Source organism: Mesocricetus auratus, unplaced genomic scaffold (assembly GCF_017639785.1).
Source record: "Mesocricetus auratus isolate SY011 unplaced genomic scaffold, BCM_Maur_2.0 Super-Scaffold_6731, whole genome shotgun sequence".
NCBI lineage: Eukaryota > Metazoa > Chordata > Mammalia > Rodentia > Cricetidae > Mesocricetus > Mesocricetus auratus.
In genome coordinates this window covers 11987608-12007753 of record NW_024429185.1, presented here as the reverse complement: position 1 = coordinate 12007753, position 20146 = coordinate 11987608, and the positions used below count along the sequence as shown (strand labels likewise).

At 46.4% G+C, this 20146-nt stretch overlaps 1 protein-coding gene across 4 annotated transcripts in view; it reads left to right on the top strand.

Annotated features, from left to right (window-relative positions):
• Positions 1-19539, top strand: part of Sh3rf1 (SH3 domain containing ring finger 1) — a 158936-nt gene extending 139397 nt beyond the window's left edge. For all 4 annotated transcript variants that reach the window (XM_040742245.1, XM_040742246.1, XM_040742244.1 and 1 more), the window contains 2 exons: positions 8354-8706; positions 17155-19539. In XM_040742245.1, coding sequence (XP_040598179.1) covers positions 8354-8706; positions 17155-17323 — 522 coding nt within the window. In that variant the 3' untranslated portion in view covers positions 17324-19539. The remainder of the gene's footprint in view (positions 1-8353; positions 8707-17154) is intronic.
• The last annotated feature ends 607 nt before the right edge of the window (positions 19540-20146 follow it).

Here is a 20146-nt window from a genome sequence, read left to right as displayed (position 1 = left end):
CCACTCTTACTGTTTGTTGACTAACAAAAAGAACTTTGTGGACGAAAATAAATGAGGGCGGGTTTATCTTTTTGGGTGGACCCAATGTTCAGTACAGAAATCTTCCCGAAAGGGGACAGGAAGGCCAGGGCGCTTGAAATGGGGATAGGTAAAACACAGGCTGAATGATATCAGAAATACGACCCAAGCCATGGGATGCAGGAGGCTTCAAGGAGCTAGAGACAGAGGCCAGGAAACAGATTCTGCTTGTCCACCTGGAAGGTCTCCCTGCACCGTCTGGATTTTAGGATCTGGTTTTTCTTTTCCCCCAAAGTTTGCAACATTTTATTTCAGTAGCCTCTCGAATATAACATTGGCATCCCTTCGTCTGTCCATCACTGAAAAATGGCGATTGACCTCTTCTTGGACATTCCAGTGATTCCAAGGGCCCTGTCTCCAGATGATTTTCTTGCCCCTTCCAGTCAATTCTTAACTTAGCAGAAGTTCATTGAGCGTATAACTGCCTCACCATGTGCTCCCTTCATTTCCAGAGCCCTTAGAAGGGCTCTGTTTTACTACATGATGCCCTGAGGTGTTTTCAGAATTGAAACTGTACTCTCTCTTAGCCTTTCATTGGTTCCTCCTGTCACAGACTTCAACTTTCCCCTCTTAAACCTGCTCCAAAGTCACTGTAGACACTTGTGGTGGTATTAATTCAGTAAGTCTGCAACTACACATCACTTACACATACATGGCCACTCAGGACGGAAGCCTCACTTGGCCTGCTGCGTCATATCACAAGAGATGTCGCCAGGTGCCACTCAGAGACCCAATTGTTGCTCCATCCCTGCTGCTCCTATTTATAGGTAGTAAAGTCTTCTGCAGGAGTCCCCTCCCTAGAGTCTCATTTCCGCCTGTAAGTGCCTAGAAACCTTTTCTTTAATGCCATCCAAGAGTCACCCAGATGGTCTGCAAATTGCCATAGAGCAGCTATTAAGACCCATTAGAAAAAAACCTCCTGGTCAGGAAATAGAATCTTTAGCCTGCTTGGAGTCCTAACTTCCTAACTGGGTGGGTCAAGGGACCACCCCTAGAAAGGAGGGACGGCCCCTAGGAAGGTGGGCTCACCTTAAGTCATGATAAAGAGTTAGATGGAATTAACTAATTCCTTTAGTCAAATGCTGTGCTTTACCTTCCCAGAATTCCTGCCCCCAGCACAGTTCCTACAATTTGTAGTGAGGTTGCTATGAGGTTATATTGGGTGTCTTGACCCTTTTAACTCACAAAGGCACAGCTTTTCCTTTCTTTTTTTTCTGTCTCTTTCCAAGTATGCTTTCTCTGATTCTTCAAGCTTCCTTACCCTTTCTCTAAAGCCTCCCTCTCTTCCTTGTCCACCGTGTCTGACTTATAAGTCTGCTTTTTCCCCTTCTTCAGGCAGCTGCTGTGGCTACGGCTGGTCTGCCTGTTTTTCTTTCTTTTTTTTTTTTTAAGTTAGAAACAAGTTTGTTTCACATGCCAATCCCAGCTCCCTCTCCCTCCCCTCCTCCCCATCTCCCACCCAATCTCCACTCTGATCCCCGGGTAGACTGAGGCCCTCCATGGTGGATCTCCAGAGTCTGTCATGTCATCTAAGGTAGGGCCTAGGCCCTCCTTCAAGAGTCCAAGCTGAGAGAGCATCCCTCATTATGGGATGGGCACTCAAAGTCTATTTGTACACCAGTGATAAATCTACCCAAGGCCCCATAGATTACCTAGGCCTCCTCACTGACAGCCACATTCAGGGGGTCTGGGTCAGTCCCATGCTTTCCACACAGCCATCAACCTGGGGTCCAAGAGCTCCCCCTTGTTCAGGTCAACTGTTTCTGTGGGTTAAACCAGCCCAATCTTAACTCCTTTGCCCATCAGTTCTCTCTTTCTAACACTGGATTCCAGGAGTTCAGTTCAGTGTTTATCTGTGGGTATCTGCCTCTGCTTTCATCAGTCGCTGGATGAAGGTTCTGTTTCCTAGACTGGCAATGGGATTGTAATGAGTGAGTACATACCATGTTTGTCTTTTTGTGACTGGATTACCTTGCTCAGGATGGTTTCTTCTAGTGCCATCCATTTGCCTGCAAATTTCAAGATTCCATTGGTTTTTTTTTTTCCACTGAGTAGTATTCCATTGTGTAAATGTACCACATTTTCTCTATCCACTATTCGGTTGAGGGGCATCTAGGTTGCTTCCAGGTTCCGGCTATTACAAATAATGCTACTATGAACATAGTGGAGCAGATGCCCTTATTGTTTGTCTATGGCCATACCACCCTGAACACGCCCGATCTCGTCTGTGTTTTTCTTTTAATCTCTAATATAGTTGTCTTCAGGCTTCTGTTAAGCCAGTTCTTAAATTCTTTTGCTAATGAAACTAAGAACCCCAAGAGGAGAACCAGATTTCCCTGGTATCATCTGGTGACCACAAAGAACTACCCCCCCAAAAAACTTTATAACACCTCATCTCTTTGATGAGCTGAACATACTCATCTTTCCCTATGCAAAAGACCCTGAATTCAGATCCACCCAAATTGCTCAGAATTTATTAGTTTGCACTTCCGCTGTTAATTTTATCTGCGTGGAGGTGAGTCTGTTTGGATCTCTTCCCTTCCTCCATGTTAGGGTTTGGTCTCCCCTTCTGGTATGCATGTTAACCTCCCCTTTCTTCCTCCTACCTAAGAGCCGCTGTTCACCCCGGACAGGAGGTCTGTGTTCTTTTTGTTTCAGATGTAATGTTAGACTTAGTCTTTTAATTTTTATCCCTTAGAATTTTCGGGAGCTTAAACTCGTTCTGAGTTTGAGCCTCCTTGCACTGCTGTGGGCCATGCCTTGTTCCTCGTGATGTGCCTTCCCCTTGATCTCTTTGTACGTGGCCTTTAAGACTTTTCGAGCCCATTGTGCCATACCTCGGGGGGCTCACATTTTCATCCGCAGGATAATTTGCAATTGTAGAATTTCATTCATTTTGAGGATCCTCCCATTCCTCTTCCAACAGTTTTCCCTTTGAACTTCGGGCTGTGCGTGCATTTTCTTTAAAACTTTTAAAAATCGGTTCTCTTCAACTTTATCACGAGCCTCTGTTCTTTCAACTTTCTTCTAAGTTCTCCGAATTTCTGCCTCTTTGGTTTCTTAACGTGCCCCCCCCCAACCCGGAGTTGATGAGAATTAGAGTTGAAGATGCAGTCGGCTCTGCTTTCTGTGGGTAGTCTATAGGGGCGTTGAAGGGGAAATGAGTAGGAGATGGACATGGAAGTTTGGGTTGAGGCTTCGGGCAGCTCTCTGGGTGTCTGTAGTGTGCTGTCCTCTGCTCCTGTCTTCCCATCGCTTCCTGTGTCGTCACCATCTGCTACGCAGAGTCTGAGGAATTCTCAGATGATGGCTTAGGCATACCTGCTGCCCTGGGGACGGTGTAGCTCTCCAGACCCAGATTATCAGTGGGCCGCCACCGGCTAACCGCTGTAGGAATCACGTTTGGATGGATATGATTAGTTGTTTTTTTTTTTTTTTAATCTGGGAGTCTCCGCCCACAAAAATCTCAGGTCAGGGAAACAAGATGCTATAATATTGTTCTGGAGTCAAAACCCTATCCAGCTTTGATTTAATTACTTTATTTGATGATAAGCTCCTGAGTTGTGTTTTTAAATATCATCTCTATTATGCCCTACTGGAAGTCCCAACCCTGTCATTGCTATTCCTCTGTGCATGGTATTCCTGGTCCCCTCCGTAGCCACCGGTTCACAGCTTTGCCTGGGTACTTTTCTTGGGTTTCTCCCGCCTTTGTCCTCTAATGATGAGACGCTGCACAGCCATACCCAGCTTTTCCCTGTTACTGGGCTTCTAACTCAAGTCCCCATGTCCACACAGCAAGAACTCTCCCCATCTGAGCCGTATCCCCAGCGTCAGACATTTTTCCAGCAGTGAGCACACAGCCACCACTTAGTGCCTCCGATCCCTCAAGCCCCTCGTGCCTGGCGATTGTCTCCCTTAGGAGACCTCAGGCTTCTGGATCCACACTTGCGCGTGAAGACCTTTCCGATAATCATCACACAGAAGAGTCTGTCACTTTTGTCATCTCCTCTGCCCGCCTTCCTGGTTATTTTCTTTGCCCAGGTGATTTTCATTCTTTCCAGTTCTGTTGTGCTATCCAAGGCAAGCATGTCGGCATGCCTTGTCATGGAACTTTCTTAGGGATCTATAAATGACCACATCCCCTGCCTCTGCTGGGATCCAGACCTGGTCTTCAGAATGTCTGCCTGTGTGGGAGGTGTGGGAATGGGGGGGGGCGCTCTTACCATTCCACAGAGTAGAATCTCATTTCTACCCCTTGCTAGCACAGTGATTTTGGGCAGGCTTTCAGAGCTTCAGGCAACGGGAATAATTAATTCCTACCTCATCAGGGTGCTGAGAAGACTAAATATGGAAATCCCCCTGCTAGCATTTAACAAGACTTGAAGCTGGTGGTGTTTAGTCATCCCTAGCATTTCAGGAGACTTCCTTCAAGAAGCCTTTCCTGCCCCCACTGCCCTCCCATACCCCCCACTGCCCTCCAGACTCATCCCTCCCCTTGCCTGGTTCTTGGGCAGAGGGCCTCTTATGCAGCCATGCCTGTGGCTGCCAGACACAAGCTTTCCCAGAGCGGAGCACATGGCCGGCTTCATGTTGGACACTCAGAAATATTTGCTCCAAGTATGAGAGATTTGACCACGAGGCTGATTGTTTATTTGTTGTTGTTTTGTTTTGTTTTTGAGATTCCCTACCTAATTGTTGAATTGTTGACCTGTGGGCCCAGGAAGACTCTTGCTAATTCCTCCATGTACCTTAAAGAAAAGGAAGGATGGGAGGGAGGGAAGGAAGGAAGGAAGGATGGATGAAGGAAGGAAGGATATAGGGAGGGCATGTTGTTAATTTTGAGTTGCTTAAAATATTTTGCTTGTGAAAGAGCCCAGGTGTAATGTTTCCTATACTGTACTCATCTTTTATTATTTATCTAGTAGTGGGAATTAAATAGATGATCCGGTCTCTCTGTTTTTATCTGTGCCTCCCACCCCACCCCTACCCCCACCCTGCTGCCATGGGTGTTAGGGACTGACTCAGCACTCTCACTTGTCACGAAACTGCCCTGTTGAATTGTATGCTTGGCTTTGTTTCGTATGCATAGAGGTGTGTGTGTGTGTCTGCGCAGGCGCGTGCTTGTGTATGTAGGTGAAGGCCAGGCATCAGTCTCCAGTGTTGCTCCTCAAGAACTGTCTACCTTGTTTTTGAAATTTGATCTCTGGATCTTTGATGGGCACAGGCCTTGCTGAAGGGCTGGGTTGACCTTCAGCTTCAGAGAGCCAGCCGTCTTCACCTTCCAGACCACCTTGCTCAGTTTTTTACAGACCTTCTGAGAACTCCTCTCATCTTCTCATGCCTGTGTGACCAGTGCTTCAGTAACTGAGCTGCTTTCCCACAGCTAAGTTGTTTTTTGTTGGGAGACTCAATGTGAACAGGCCAGCCTCCGACTTGGGATCTCCCTGTTATCAGTTTCCCAAGCCGCTGGGATTTCAGGAGTGTGTCACCAAATCCAACAAGAAAATATTTCGCATAGAAAAGTAACTCTGGCCATCAGCTTATTGATTTTGGATCCAAATAGTTCCTTTTTCACATGTGATACTGTTTTAAATCATATCTGAAATGTTTCTAACAACATCATTTCATCTAACAATGACTTCTAGGTAACCCCCCCAGAGATGAGTTATTGAGGTTCCTCAGAAAAGATATGCCCCATTTTTCATATATGCTAACATTATTTTCTCCAGATTACTTTACCAAAGTGTAGACTATTAATTCTTCTATGTTTTCCATTTGTGCTGTTGGATTTTGAAATAAACAAAGGTGCCCTTGGATAATAAGTGTGTCTGAACTTGCAAAGTTATTTCTCTCCAGTGACACATTGTTCTTCTAATACAGCATCAGAATATGATATAAATAGCACAGTTCCTCATCTTTCCTGTGTTGGCTCCCTACCTCCTAACTTCTGCACCCCACCATGGTTTCTAATCCTCTGCCTTCTGCTCCATGGGTAGTCGACATCAGTTGATGATGATAACACACCCCTTAGAAGTCATTAAGGCAAGTTGTGTTTAATGCGTTTAATCATTTTCAATGAACCAAGTCATCTTTCTTCTTAATCACTTTAGAAGCTGCTCCCTGAACGCAAGTCACTTATCTGATACTCTTCTGAGTGCCCAGATCTGGGCTTTTAAGTAGCATCTTTATCCTTGGCTTGCTGAGGTTGTAATTTATCAGTGAACTTGATGTTCTCAACCAATCTGTGGGGTCTGGGGATTAGATGGTGATTTCTCATACCGTAAGAAGAATAGCCAGCTGCATCTGGCAACCTTAGAAGTTGAAGCTACCAGACATCCTCTCTCTCCCACCACAGATGGCTCCACAAAGAAGTATTGCCCCAGAATTGGCGATCAGGCTATCGACCACTGTCTTACTTCCTCTGGATCCGGGAAACCCAAAACACCCCACCCTGACGCTATGGCTATTTTCCATTCCTTCCCTTTATCTTACTCCCTTGCAATATTTTCTTTGGCCTCTCCACATCAGTGGTGTCCTACTGAGTGAGATGCAGAGGTCTGCATAATTGTCCCTACACCCAGGCAGGCAGTCCAAGTTTGTGGGGTCATTTATTGGAAGGCGCCTTGTTGCACCTCAGAAAATGTGACATCCAGTAAGAGAATGAAGCAAAACCCAGCAAGACGAGCTGAGACCAGATGAAAAAATGCAAAAGGCTCATCTGGGTGTGGGGGAGGGGTGAGGAGATGGCGCTGACAGCCTGGAGATAGATGACCCTTGCACCCACTCCTAGCCCCTCCCACACTTTGATTTCCTGTTTCTGGCCCATGGAGTACCACACGCCCTGAGCAATGTTTATAACTGGAGACTGTGTGGTTTCTCGGGGATCTTGGCTCATCATCGAATAACGGCTGCTCTGGGCTCCTCCTGTCTTCTGCCATTCTGTCTCTAGTGGAATCGTGTTATTGTAGACAGAAACTCATTCCCCAAGGAGGGGTTTTATTGGGTCTGTCTAACTCATATTACCAAGAAGAATTCCTCAGCGTTACATATTCTTTGGAGCCTTTATTCCGTATCTGTTAGTGGGCTTTAATTCTAAAGCAACACTTCTCCATGAAACATGTCATTTTCAGGCAGGCAGTGTTCCTATTCAGAAGACATTATCGCATCATTGACATCTCAGTAAAACAGTTTCAGAGATCTGATGATGACAGTGTTAAACCCGGTGACTGGAAAGGATAGTGGCAGATTTGGTGAATAAAGTAGTTAGCTCAACATCTGGCTTTCTTTGGAGAGCAAAAAATAAAGGAAAGTGTCAAGAGACAGATTAGGAATATGGTTTTCAGAGCATGAGCCTATTTGCGGATGGGGCGGTGTGTGTGTGTGTGTGTGTGTGTGTGTGTGTGTGTGTGTGTGTGTGTGTGTTGTATTTGTTTGCGCGACAGAAAAACAAAAGGCATGAAGATGCCAGCGCACTGAGACTGTCCTTAAAATGTTGTGGTCCTGCTTCAGGGTTTGCAATCAAGGAAGTACTTTCACAGTAGGAATGGGTTGGCTCCTGTCACTGTGGCTGCTTAAATTTAATCAAGGCGGTGACATGTAAGAAGTGCTCCAGCTCTTGACTCTGATTGGGGTGTCGTTCCCGAGAATGATAAGGCTCAGACGTGTTGATATGGACTTGAGTGGCGTCAGGCTTCCATTAACTAAGGATGCAGTTGACTCACATACAAGAACCAGGGACAGGCAGTATTTCAAGAAGTTAAACTCGTAATCTGACATTTCCACTTTATTCTGGCCTATCTATTTGTGCTTCCGTTGACTGTGTTTAGTGTGTGCGTGTGCATGCATGCTCCCGGGCCGCAGTACCTGTGTGGATGTCAGAGGACAGCTGTAGCCCTTGGTTCTCTCTCCCACATGGGGTGTGGGGACAGATCAGCTCTCCCCACTTGCTGGCAGGCTCCTTAACCCACGGAGCCATCTCACTGGCTACTTGTACTTTTATCAAAGTAAAATACAAATTGGTTAAAAAAAAATGTTTTACACCTTTTTAATCTGTTTATCTTGCTGCCCCAGTAGAAGATAGCCATGAACAAGAGAATGTCCAACACAGACAGAAACAGGCAAGCAGAAAGGGAGAAGTAGTAACAAAACGTCAGGTTAACTTTACACAAAGACTGCCCAGAAGGTAATGTGTGAACCGTGATGGAATCAAAAAGTGGAGATTACAGGAGCCACACGATTCTGACCTCCAACTAATATCCGTGTTTCTCTTTTCCAGAAAGAAAAAAAAGGTCTCCTGAAGCTTCTCTCTGGCGCCTCCACCAAACGCAAGCCCCGAGTCTCCCCTCCAGCGTCACCCACCCTGGACATGGAGCTGGGTGTAGGGGAGGGGCCCTTGCAGGGAGCAGTGGGGCCTGAGTTGCCGCTAGGGGGCGGCCACGGCCGGGCGGGCTCCTGCCTCACAGATGGAGATGGCCCAGTGGTCTCTGGGACAGCAGCCTTAGCCCAGGATGCTTTTCATCGCAAGGCGAGCTCCCTGGACTCAGCAGTGCCCATCGCTCCACCACCTCGGCAGGCCTGCTCCTCCCTGGGTCCCGTCCTGAATGAGGCCAGGCCTGTTGTTTGTGAAAGGTGAGTGAGTCCCTGTCCTCTCAGAGAGAACTAAGAAGGGAATAGCAAGCTTTAGGCTGGACATCGCATTCTGATCTAGAGGAGATAATCTTCTAGAAGACCCTACAAGTTCAAGCCAAACTGGTGATGACATTCAAGCTCCCGCTTTGCTACAGCAAGCCGCTCACCCGACCTCCTTCATTACCTGCCAACACACTGGCCTTCCCTCTATTTCCCAGTCAGTGGGCTCCAGATTGATCAACACATGCCCATCACTGTCTAATCTAATAGCCCTCAACCTTCCTAATGCCATGACGCTTTAATACAGTCCCATGTTGTGGTGACCCCCAACTATAAATCTTTGTTGCTACTTCATATCTATAATTGTACTCCTGTTGTAAATCATAATGTAAATGTTTTGGGAGGTGGAGGTTTGCCAAAGGGGTCAAAACCCACAGGTTGAGAACCACAGGAATCCTTTGCTTTATTAATAGCTTACGCCACTCCCCACTGGAGGTAAAGCACCCAGACCATTGTGCCACCCAGAGGATTTTTTTCCCTGTCTCCTGAGCCAGAAGAACACAGTGTAGGTTCAGGTGGCGCTCCTTGTTCGTACACTCAACATGATAGACTTTTATTAGTGATTCTGGCTTTGAACAGTGCTTACAAGTGGGAATTCTGTTTCACACAGCCGTGGGAGTCTAGCATGTGTTAGGGAAGAAAATGTACTTAATAAGATACTTATCTACCAGGACTATAAAAACTGGAGAGCTAACGACTGCTCATTGTCGAAGAAAACGTCATGCAGTCCATTCAAATTACTGTTCTGTTTTCATACGATGTAGACACTTAAGCCTCATCCGTTTGTTCCTGTACAAGCTATTCTCTCTAGACTTGAATGTTGAAGTTTCTAGTTTTTAGAGGTGTAGTTATGACGTCTCCTCGTGTTGCCCTGGCTGGTCCCGAACTCAAGTAGCCTCCACCCAGTCCTGCCACGGTGGCTGGCTAGCACTATTGGGGTGCCCCACTGTGCCTGACTTTATGTGGTAGATTGGAGAATTCACGTGAAATGCTATCATTTAAAATGACTTAGGCTCGAGAGGTGACTTAGCTGTTAAAAGCAAGCACTTTTCTTATAGAGGACCCAAGTTCAGTCCCCAGCCCCAGATCAACTGGTGCCTCTCACCTCTTCTGGGACCTGCATTCGGGCACACACACCATTACACAGTCTCACACACACATAAATCTTAAAAATAATAGTCATGACAAAAATCACTTAAGTTCACATTTCCTTTGTATTTCAAATGGAACTATATGATCGTGTTTATTGAAGCCTCATGATTTCGAGGCACATTTTCAATAAGAAGTAAACTATAAAAGCAGAGGGTAAACATCAAATAACCAGTGTTTATAAAGTACTATATTATGGGTTTTCACAAAGAGTTAAAATGATTTTCTGTAGTTCTGACTGATATAAAAACCAGTTTTGAAATGACACATGACCCTAAAAATGTACACACACGCACACACACACACACGCACACACACACACCTGCACACAGATCCCTCTGGATTTCTCCTCAGCCATTGTGTTCTTCGGAAAGCTTTGAAACCGAGTCCCTCTCTCACACTCTGATTCTGGAGTCTGCCTTTCTCCTGCGGAGCTCTGCCACTGCTTTCCAGGGACAGCACAGCCTCTTGCCCCTGGAGCTAGCCCAGTTAACTCATATGCTCGCTTCTAGTCAGTCACCGAGGTCCCCGCTGTTCCTCCAGGCCTTCATCTGCAGTTTCCCTCCCGCCCTGGGGCCCTTTACTGTCCCTGCTCCTCTGTGGAATCCGTGTAACTGGAATGATGGTCCGCTTTGCCCACATCTCCCTAGTCCCTGGCTGGGCACCGACGCCTCATTGCCACCCCCATTATGCATTCCTTTTCAATCTCCAGATGTCCCCAATCTCTGTGGCTTCTGCATTCCTGCTGTTTCTAAGAGCGGTCTCTGCCTTTTAGGCCATCTGAAAAGAGAGCTGCTAACCAGACAGGTGAAGGCGTTTGGGGAGGGAGGGAGCGCATCAGACAGGGAACATGAAAAACGTAATGATGGGACAGATGGACCCGGGCACTCTGGAAATCTCTGGCAGGTTTTTATATCGCCATTTCAATTTTTAGGAGAGAGAAGGGGGTCCTTAGGAAAAATTTCAGCCCAACTTTATATTTTTATAATCCATATGCTCAACGGAATATTAAATGTAATGGCCAGCCTCAGCAACCTTTGCCTTCGCACAGTGCTGGTGATGGTATTTATTTAGCTTGGATGCTTAAGTCTGCCTGACTGTAAAAACAATGGGAAAGTGCTCTGTTAGCTGAGGGGGGTGGGGGGTTTGGGTTAATAGAGACCTAGCAAGCGTTTCATTTAGAGATTACCTGTTTGCGTGTTTCGAAACTTTCAACACAAATGGAGGAAGGGTGACCCAGGACGCACTTGAAGTGCTCTGTCCCTTTGCCCACAGGGTGCACACCAGCCCAGGGTTCCTCATGTGGGACTTGGTCTGAGGGACTCTCATGACAACGTGTTTCAGGGTGAGGCCGAGGCAGAGTGAGCCCACATTCATCCAGGGGATACGGCAAGAGCAAGTAGGGGAGTGGGTAAAGTTAAAAAAAAAAAATAGCGTCTGAGGCAGCCGTCAATGGGGGAAGGAGCAGTCACATGGCGGTGTGAGGAGGCACCGTCTCATAATGAGGAGGGATGAACCTTGAGGTGTGTTGACAGGTCTTGGTGCGAGCTGAGAGAAATTCTCCCGGGGAACAAAGGGATTCTTTTGTGCTTGTGAGAGAAACTGCTGCAAGCAAGAAATAGAATGGTACCCTGGAAGCGGAGGATCTGTAGTTGACGACAGCGCAGATAGCAGAACAAATATTTCTAGGCTCTATTTTAGAGGGATGGAGGAAAAATAATTAGGAAATTGCAGAGTGAAAGTAGAAATAAAATATTTTAGAAGATGGAAAATAAAAGTACGTGTGACTTGACGCACGCACGTGCGCGCACACACACTCACACACACACACACGTTTACACAGATGGCTTAGAGAAGTATAGCAAGTCCATTTTACCTGTGTGTATTTTTAAGTTTAAGAATTAAAGCAGTAGCCACATACCCTAAATTGGGAAAGAACCCATGGTCTTTGTTCAGGGATTAAACAAGCACTCTTAGAAACATACAAATTGGATAGTGGTAGATTTACTGAGAGGCAGTCGGGCTTAACCAGCATGATTAATTTCTTTGAGTCAGTGACAATGAACCCACTGGGTGAAGCAATGGACATAATTTATTTGGACCTTGCACATGATACAAAGCCAGCTAGTGTGGTTTTGCCAGTAAAATACTTAATTGGATCTTAGATTGCTGTGGCGACCGGCAGGAAGCAGTAAGTGGTAACTCACACAGACCGGGTTGATAGAGTGCTTCTCAAAGTCACCGGGGGACTCATTGCAGTCATATGAGGGCAGATTGGAAATGACAGCATGGGAACTACAGACAGGCAATGAAGGCAGGGAAAAATAAAATTAAAGAACAAACCGAAGGCTGCCGGTTAGGATGCTATGACCCAAACGGGAAGTGTGTCGTTGTCTGTAGGGTACCTTCTTCATACAACAACAAGAGTCTTTCTCCTTCTCCATCCTTGTGCCTGTCATAGCCTCCTAGAGGTTCAGAGTAGAAACAAACCACACCCAGTGTGCTTTGTTCAAAGGGACCAGTGTCCTTTCCCATAGCCAGAGGGCTCGTCATCCCTTCCCTCTCCTCCCCCACCCCTCCCTCCTTTCTCTCACACCCATACACACACACACACACCCCAGACCCCTGCTGTCTTGCGTTCCTTCACTCTCTGTGGGTCTTGCCCCTTTTACTAATGTTTCCATTATCTTTAGTCATTGATTCCTCTCATTTTCTTTAATTGTGTAAAATAGTGTTAACCCACAGTCAGATATAACGAAGAGAGTGAGAGACTCTGAACACTCATCCTAGATGAGCTGTCTTCATCAAATCCCTCCCACAGGGCTCGGGGAACCCTGCAGAAGTGGAGGCAGAAAGAGTTAAGCCAGAGGGGGTAGAGGACAGCAGGAGAACAAGGCCCCCAAATCAGCAGGAGCAAGCTCCTGTGAGCTCCCAGGGCCTGCTCGCACCTGCACCAGGTCCTCTGCATGTATTTTATGGCTTCCAGCTTAATGTTTTTATGGGACTCCCGATTGTGAGAACTAGTGGGACTCTGATTCGTGTGCCTTCTCTTGGGTTCCTTTCCTTCTACTTGTTTGTGTTGTCCAACACCAATGTGATAGTTTTTGTTTTATCTTATTATAGTTTGTTATATTGTATTATTATCCCTCAGAAGCCTGTTCTTTTCTACTGAGACACAGGGAGTGGACCTGAATGAGAGGGGAGGTGGGAAGGAACTGGAAGTAGATAGACGGAGGGAAAACTGTAATCGGAATATATTATGTGAGAATAGAATCTATTTTAAGTAAAAGGAAAAATAAAACGTAGTTAAAGTTTGCCACTATCCAAGAGTGAAATCAGATGTGCTGGGTGTCTCTACATTCTCACCGTCCATCTCTAGAAATGTTTCTTCATCCCACACTGGAAAACTGCATCTTTCACATCTCCCCGTTTCTTCCCCATCCTGCAGCCCCTGAAGAAACCATTCTGTTTTCTGTCTGCATGATGGTTCCTTAGCAGTAGAGTCATAGAATGGCTTGCCTTTTTCATGTGGCTTACTTCCTCCATGCTGTGGCATACCTCAGGATTTCATTTGTGTTACGGAACATGGTACATTTTTTTTTTAATGCTTGCTATGTGATTAGCTCTCTTAGTCACTGGATATACTCGATAAGAATCATCTTATGTTCTCCACTTGGTCGCGTGAGGCGGACAGAGGGAATTTGGCATCGCCCCACAAGCGGGGAACACAGATGGTAAAAATCCAGGGTGGACTGAGCTGAGTGCTGCGAGAAACACACATGGGGTCCTCTGGGATTTAGTCAAGCATGAAATGACTTCCAGGTACGGGGCCAGAGGTTTTATGGAGGGAGATTTGGAGCCAGATCTTGAGAGATTGATAGGGCATGGATGGAGAGAGATATTGTCAAAGCAATTCCCCATGCAAGGAGCTGCGTGAGCCAGTACGTGGTGTAGGACAGGTGAGGCTCCGCTTGAGGAGACATATTGAGGCTTCAGGGAGTGTTTAGAATGTCTGTGATGAAGAGAGCAGCTATAGCCGTAGAGCAGGATCAAGGGCAGATCGTTGAGGGCTTTGTGTGGCAGCGTGAGGATTACCCTGACAGACGTGAGAGCCTGCTAATTATTTCTCACAATGGGGACCTACAGGTGGAGTCTCGTAATAGAAATCTTAGAGTTGTGTGTGGAATGGGTTGGGGACAGGAAGAAATCCGATGCTAGAAGAAAGGGCATGGGACATAGTGAGGTCATCAGCCAGGATGACCTTGAAGAGAAAGGATAGGGTGCTGGCTTTAAAGGAGGCTCAGCAGGTGCCACAGCCGGCGCAGAGAACGTGGCTTTGGTTCAAGGTGTCCAGAAGAGCCCAGGATCTCTATTCCCACAAAGGCAAGCATAAATCCAGCGAGACAGAGGGCAGGGCAGCAGACGTAGGCCTCCACAGCTGTGTCGTACATCTGTTTGCTGGTCTCTGTAAATGTTCTGCTTGGCAGAGCTCTTTGGTGCCTGAGCTCACCGGGCTATCCTGCCAGCATTTGGCTTTTCGGGGTCTATGTGAGAAGTCTCAGTACAAACCACCCCACAGGGCTCAAGGCCAAGGGCTGAGCTGGAAGGCTTCTGAGTAGAGTCTGTCACTGCTGCACCTGGTAGTCCTCACATGACGATGACTGTGTCACAGTTTCCATTATGCACGGGGTTTCTCACTCCACCCCTCCCCCTCGAGGTCTATAACTTAGCAATGAAAATTTGCTCCCACTGGGAACTTGGCAGGAAGATAATGTTCTTAACCCAGCAGCCATTCTAGCTCTGAATTCTCTGGCAAAATTGGTTTAGTGCATTTTCGTAAAATGCAAATATTAATCTAATTCGCTTCGAGTTTTTCAAACTACTTTTGTTCCCTTTCACCTTAAAGCAGCTTGCAGACTGTCAGTCAGAAATGCGTCTCATGAGAGATGTACTTGGAATATGCTTTCATTCGGTGGTACATTCTCCTCTAAGACTGACTGCAAAGCTTTGCTTAAATTTTAACTCGCCCCAAATGGCAACTACATCATTGCTTTTTTATGTGGATTTTTAGCCTGTTGGCATCAGACCTGAGAAATCACATCTGGGTCCTTCCTTGAGATCAGCCCACAAATGAAGTTGTGAGTTTACTTTTAAAGATGTCAGTGAAAGGATTCCAATGCTCTATGTCGTTCTAAAGTGCGTGAACTCTCAGTGTCGGGATTTTCCTTAGCTTGTGGCCTGAGTTCATCTGTTAGTTATGGGCTGGCCCAGGCCTTAAAAATTCCCCTCCAGTCCCCTGGGTACTCTTGAGTAAGCCACATGCTTGAAAGTAGAAGCTGACATTCTGGGGTGGAACTCTGTGTGTCACCATACTGAAGACATCACTTATAATCTCATTCTGCTGCTTGTGAAATATATTGCCTATATTGTAGGCCCATTTCCCAGTCGAGGAAACTGAGAGCGTGTTAACCGGCTGAAAGTTAAGATGCTCTGAGTGACCATGAAGACTGTCAGTTCCCCTCCCCCCACGGCCCATCTCTTCCCCTGCTCTGCACTTGACTGACCTGTCTGTAAATTCTCATGTCTGAGTTGGCTACACCTTTCTTGGAAAGGTTGGACCAACCTAGCGCTGTGCTTTCGATGCGGACTTCAGAGGGTAAACTGGTCCCGGTGCCCCAGGGAGCAGAGTAATGGTTGGGCAGCTGCTTAGCTTTTGTGAAAAATGAGACCCCTTGCTGTGATCTTCCCTAATGTGGGTAGATTCTTGCTGCTATGGGGTGGGGATTGGGGACTGGAGGAAAAACCAGGCTGTACAGATGCTCGCTGGGGTTGGAGGGTCCAGGTTTAAGGCGGCTCCTTCCTGTGACTGCTGACTCATTTGGGGAAGAAGCTTCAGTTCCTTATGTGGCGTCCTCCTTAGGGGGGGGGTCCAGTAGCCTCCCTATCTTTCCTATCTTCAGTCACCTAGCCTCTGAAATCACACTGCCACAGGACGCCCCTATGCAGCGTACAAGGCAGCTATGTGAGCTCGAGAGCAGCGGAGGCAAGGGTGACCGAGAAATGGCTGCAGTATACCACCACCACCCACTTTGACTGAGAAAGCAAGCGGGGATGGAGGCCGAGGCTACTCGATGCCAATCCACAAGGCTGCTAGGGAATCTAAGCTATACCTCTTTCCGCTCAGCATCTGAGTCGGGAACCGAGGACAAGCAAATAGGTTGGGACTAATGGCGGCTGGAATGTCAACATCATGACTGGGGGTGGTGGACGAAATTTGAACCCACAGTTCTCTACTCTCGGTGTGGACCTTGGGACCTTCTTCTCAACAGGGGATGAGCCATGTAAGGCAGGCAAACTTCCAAAGAACCTCTGCCTCCTGGATATCAGGCTCAGTATAAGGATTCCGAAGGTGTCCCTCCAGGTCTATACCCAGGCAGCAGACCTGGCATCCCGCCTACCCCAGCTCATAGTGGGAAGGCAGGACAGAGCCCACACAGCCTGTAGGAAACAACTCGTAGATACCATGAGCTCCAAAATCGAATCTACTCGTCTCTTCCTGGAGTAGAGGGTAGGACAGAAACGGGTCCCCAACTAAGAGTCATACAAGGTTGGAGAGATGGCTCCGAGGTTATGAGCACTGGCTGCTTTTCCAGAGGTCCTGAGTTCAAGTCCCAGCAGCCACGTGGTGGCTCATAACCATCTGTAATGAGACCTGGTGTCCTCTTTTGGCGTGCAGGCAGAGCACCACATACACAATCAATCAATCAATCAATCGATAAATAAGTAAGTAAATTTAAAAAAATAAAGAGCCGGGCGGTGGTGGCGCATGCCTTTAATCCCAGCACTCGGGAGACAGAGGCAGGTGGATCTCTGTGAGTTCGAGGCCGGGCTGGGCCGATAGCCTCCAAAACAATACAGAGAAACCCTGTCTGGTAAAAACCAAAAAAAAAAAAAAAAAAAAGAATCCATACAAAACATAGCCTTCGATATCTTTGATATGACCAAAATACAAATACTGGAAATAGACAAAAGTTTTCTCCCTTGTGTGGGCAACTCAGCCATACCAGCCTGGCCGTCACTAGTGGGTTGAATCGAATACTCAGACTCGGTCTTTGTTAATGCCAAGCTACAACCGTATTTCAAGTCTTATGGTCGTTTGTAAATTCACGAATAACTCCTGCAGACTGGCGGTGCGTCGTTTTTAACTGATCATCTGAAGAGTCTGCTTCTCTTTTGTAGGCATAGGGTGGTGGTTTCCTATCCTCCTCAGAGTGAGGCAGAACTTGAACTCAAAGAAGGCGACATCGTGTTTGTTCATAAAAAGCGAGAGGATGGCTGGTTCAAAGGCACGCTACAAAGAAACGGGAAGACGGGCCTTTTCCCGGGGAGCTTTGTGGAAAACATCTGAGGAGACGCCACGCCGAGCCAGGGTGCCATCGCACCACATGACTGAAGAGCACAAAGCAGCGTCGTTAGGAAGAGCACATCCATGGACTCCCAGATCTTCAGGAGCTGAGCAAGGACAGGCACTCCGGAGCCCCGGTGGCAGAGTGAAGGCGGCGCCAGTGTGGGCCCCGCCCCCTCGGGGTTCTGATGTGTAAAGTGTGCCTTGTGCTGTCTAATGGGCTATACAGAGAAATGTCTTTTTTTTTTTTTAAAGATGTATAACTAAAATGGACAATTGTTTACACGGCTTAACTAATTTATTTGCCTTTTTTTTAAAACTTGAACTTTCTTGTAATAGCAAATTCTTTGGATTATGATTTTTAAAAACTATTAATTTATGAAATGATGGCTAAGGAGAAGCTGGGTTCTCTCCCGTTGAGAGCAGGAGATTCTTTTTGACGTAGAATGCACCCCCTTCCCCTGCTCTCGGTCCCCTTCCCCCCAGTTATATTTTGCTTCTTTGAGACAAAAATGTCAGTTTTCCAAACAGACGACTGACTCGGTTCCAGCCTGGGGTGGGGAGACTCCCGGCTAGAGATGTTAGTGAGTCCCCATCTGTCTCCTCCGTTCAGAGACCAACCCCAAGCCCTAATCCTCGATTTCATTTTGTGGGTCTTTTCATTTTCCCGGAACAAAGTGGGTGAAGTAGGAAGGAAAATAAAAGCACAACGTTGACTAAAAATACACGTATTTGTGTGCTGACACAAGCAGTCCGGTGTGTTGGCTGGGAAGTAGGAGCAAGTTGAAGTTGTAGTCGCTGTGTGTGAATGACTTTGAAATGTAATCCCCCCTTTTACCCTCAAGTGGTCTGCATGCCCAAGACACAGTGAAAATTCGTGAGGCCATGGCGGTAGGAGATGCACTCGTGCTGAAGTCAGAGGCTGTAAGAAACGCTGTGAAAGTTCCCATCGATCCATTGTGATTTCCTCCGCCATCTTGCATGTGTTACCGGATTCCCACAGTGACATGGACTGTGCATGGTGCGGATATGTTATTCCAGTTTTCACCCAGAGCTGACCGATAACAGGAGGTTTTAAAAAAGAAATAAATAAACAGCATTCTCTTGTCTGCACACCACCACTACTGACCGGGATGTCTTGGGTGTGCTGGCTCGCTCGCTCTCCGATGAAGGCACAGGTTAGGCAGCCAGCGGGTAGTTACAATGTTATTTATATATGTGTGTTCTCCCAGCCGACTGAGGTGCCGGGCCCGAGTCTATCCAGGGGGCCGCTGGCTCCTGTGACCGTGTTAATAACGCTCTGCAAGGCTTGCTGGGAGGGGTTGTGCCCACACCTTACAATTGTGGCGGGGTCCAGCCGAGGCCATCTTTTTATAGCCCATCCTTTGATGTCCGGCAGTGTCTTCTTCCAGTTTCCTCCCAGCTGTGGGTCTGGCGGCCCTGAAAACAGCTGGAAGAAAGACAGCCTGGTAGTGAATGAGTGCTTGTTCTAACAGTTCTCTCCTGGGTAAGTGGAGTAAGGAGGTCAACATACAACCAACCTTTTCCCTTTTCCTTTTCAACTTTAAGAAAAGAGTAGCTGGGAAATATTGAAATGAACTGAAGAACCAAGTAATGGCGAGAGATTCTATTGTCTTAAAAAGATATGTAATGTGGTTGGAAGTGCAGTCATTCCTGTTAATCATTTTTATATAAAAACACTGTATATTATGTTCCTTTGTGTTGAATTTTTTAAAAAAAATACTTTACTTGGATATTCATGTAATATATAAAGGTTTGGGGAAATGAACTTTAGTTAGGAAAAAGCTGACGTCAGCTTTCATCTGTGTGAGTTGACACAAATGTGTCATAATCTTTATTTTGGGAAATTAGTGTATTTTATAGAAATTTTAAAAAAACAAAAAGACTACTACAAGTTAAGATGATCTTTTTTTTTTTAACATGTCGTTTCTCCATATTTTCAGCTTTGTGATTGAAGTATCCCTGGCAATAGTTTCCTGGTATAAAGTTGGTTAAAATTTCATCTGTTGGTAGATCATTAGATGATATAATGTGTGGGCTTTCTGTTGGGTTCTTTGGAGACACTAGATGGATGTTGTAACAAGGGCTTGTTACACAGTGGTGGTAATGATAAAATTGCAATTTATCATTCCATTTATGTTAATTTTGAGGACTGGATAAAAGGTTTCATTATTAAAACTTGATGTTCAACCCTTCCATGTCCTTTGTATCAATCTTTGAAGGATTTGTTCTTTAAAATGAACAATATAAAGCCCCTTGGGGATGGAGGGGTGGTTCGGCTGTTAAGTGTGTGGCGTGCTCGCACAGAGGATTTGAACTCCGTTCTCACATTGGTCAGCTCACAGCTGCCTGTGTTCCAGCTCCAGGGGGCCCTTCTGACCTCTTCAGTCATTGTGCGTGCAAGCATACACACGCTTGCACACGCGTGTGCACACATACACAGGAACAGACAGTCAGACATGTGAGAGGTAGAGGTCTCATCCCAGCAACACAAACACACGCACACACTCACACAGAGACACACAAAGACAGACAGACAATTTTTAAAGCTTGGTCACTTTTGCCTTAGTTTCTTTTTTTAACTAATTTGTTGATTCTTTGGCTTAATTTCTAAGTGGTAAAAGTCTTTGTGTGCAGCCCAGACTGCAGGTGCCTCCTGTGATGGTCAGTTTGAAGGGTGTGATTTATTTTCCCTCCCAAACAAACCTTAATTGCTTAGTTTCCCCAAGAAGTCTAAACTCTTCAAAGAGTTTCTGGGTCTCGGAAGGTAGTCTGTAACACTTGCTGAGCTCTGTCCCTCCAGGG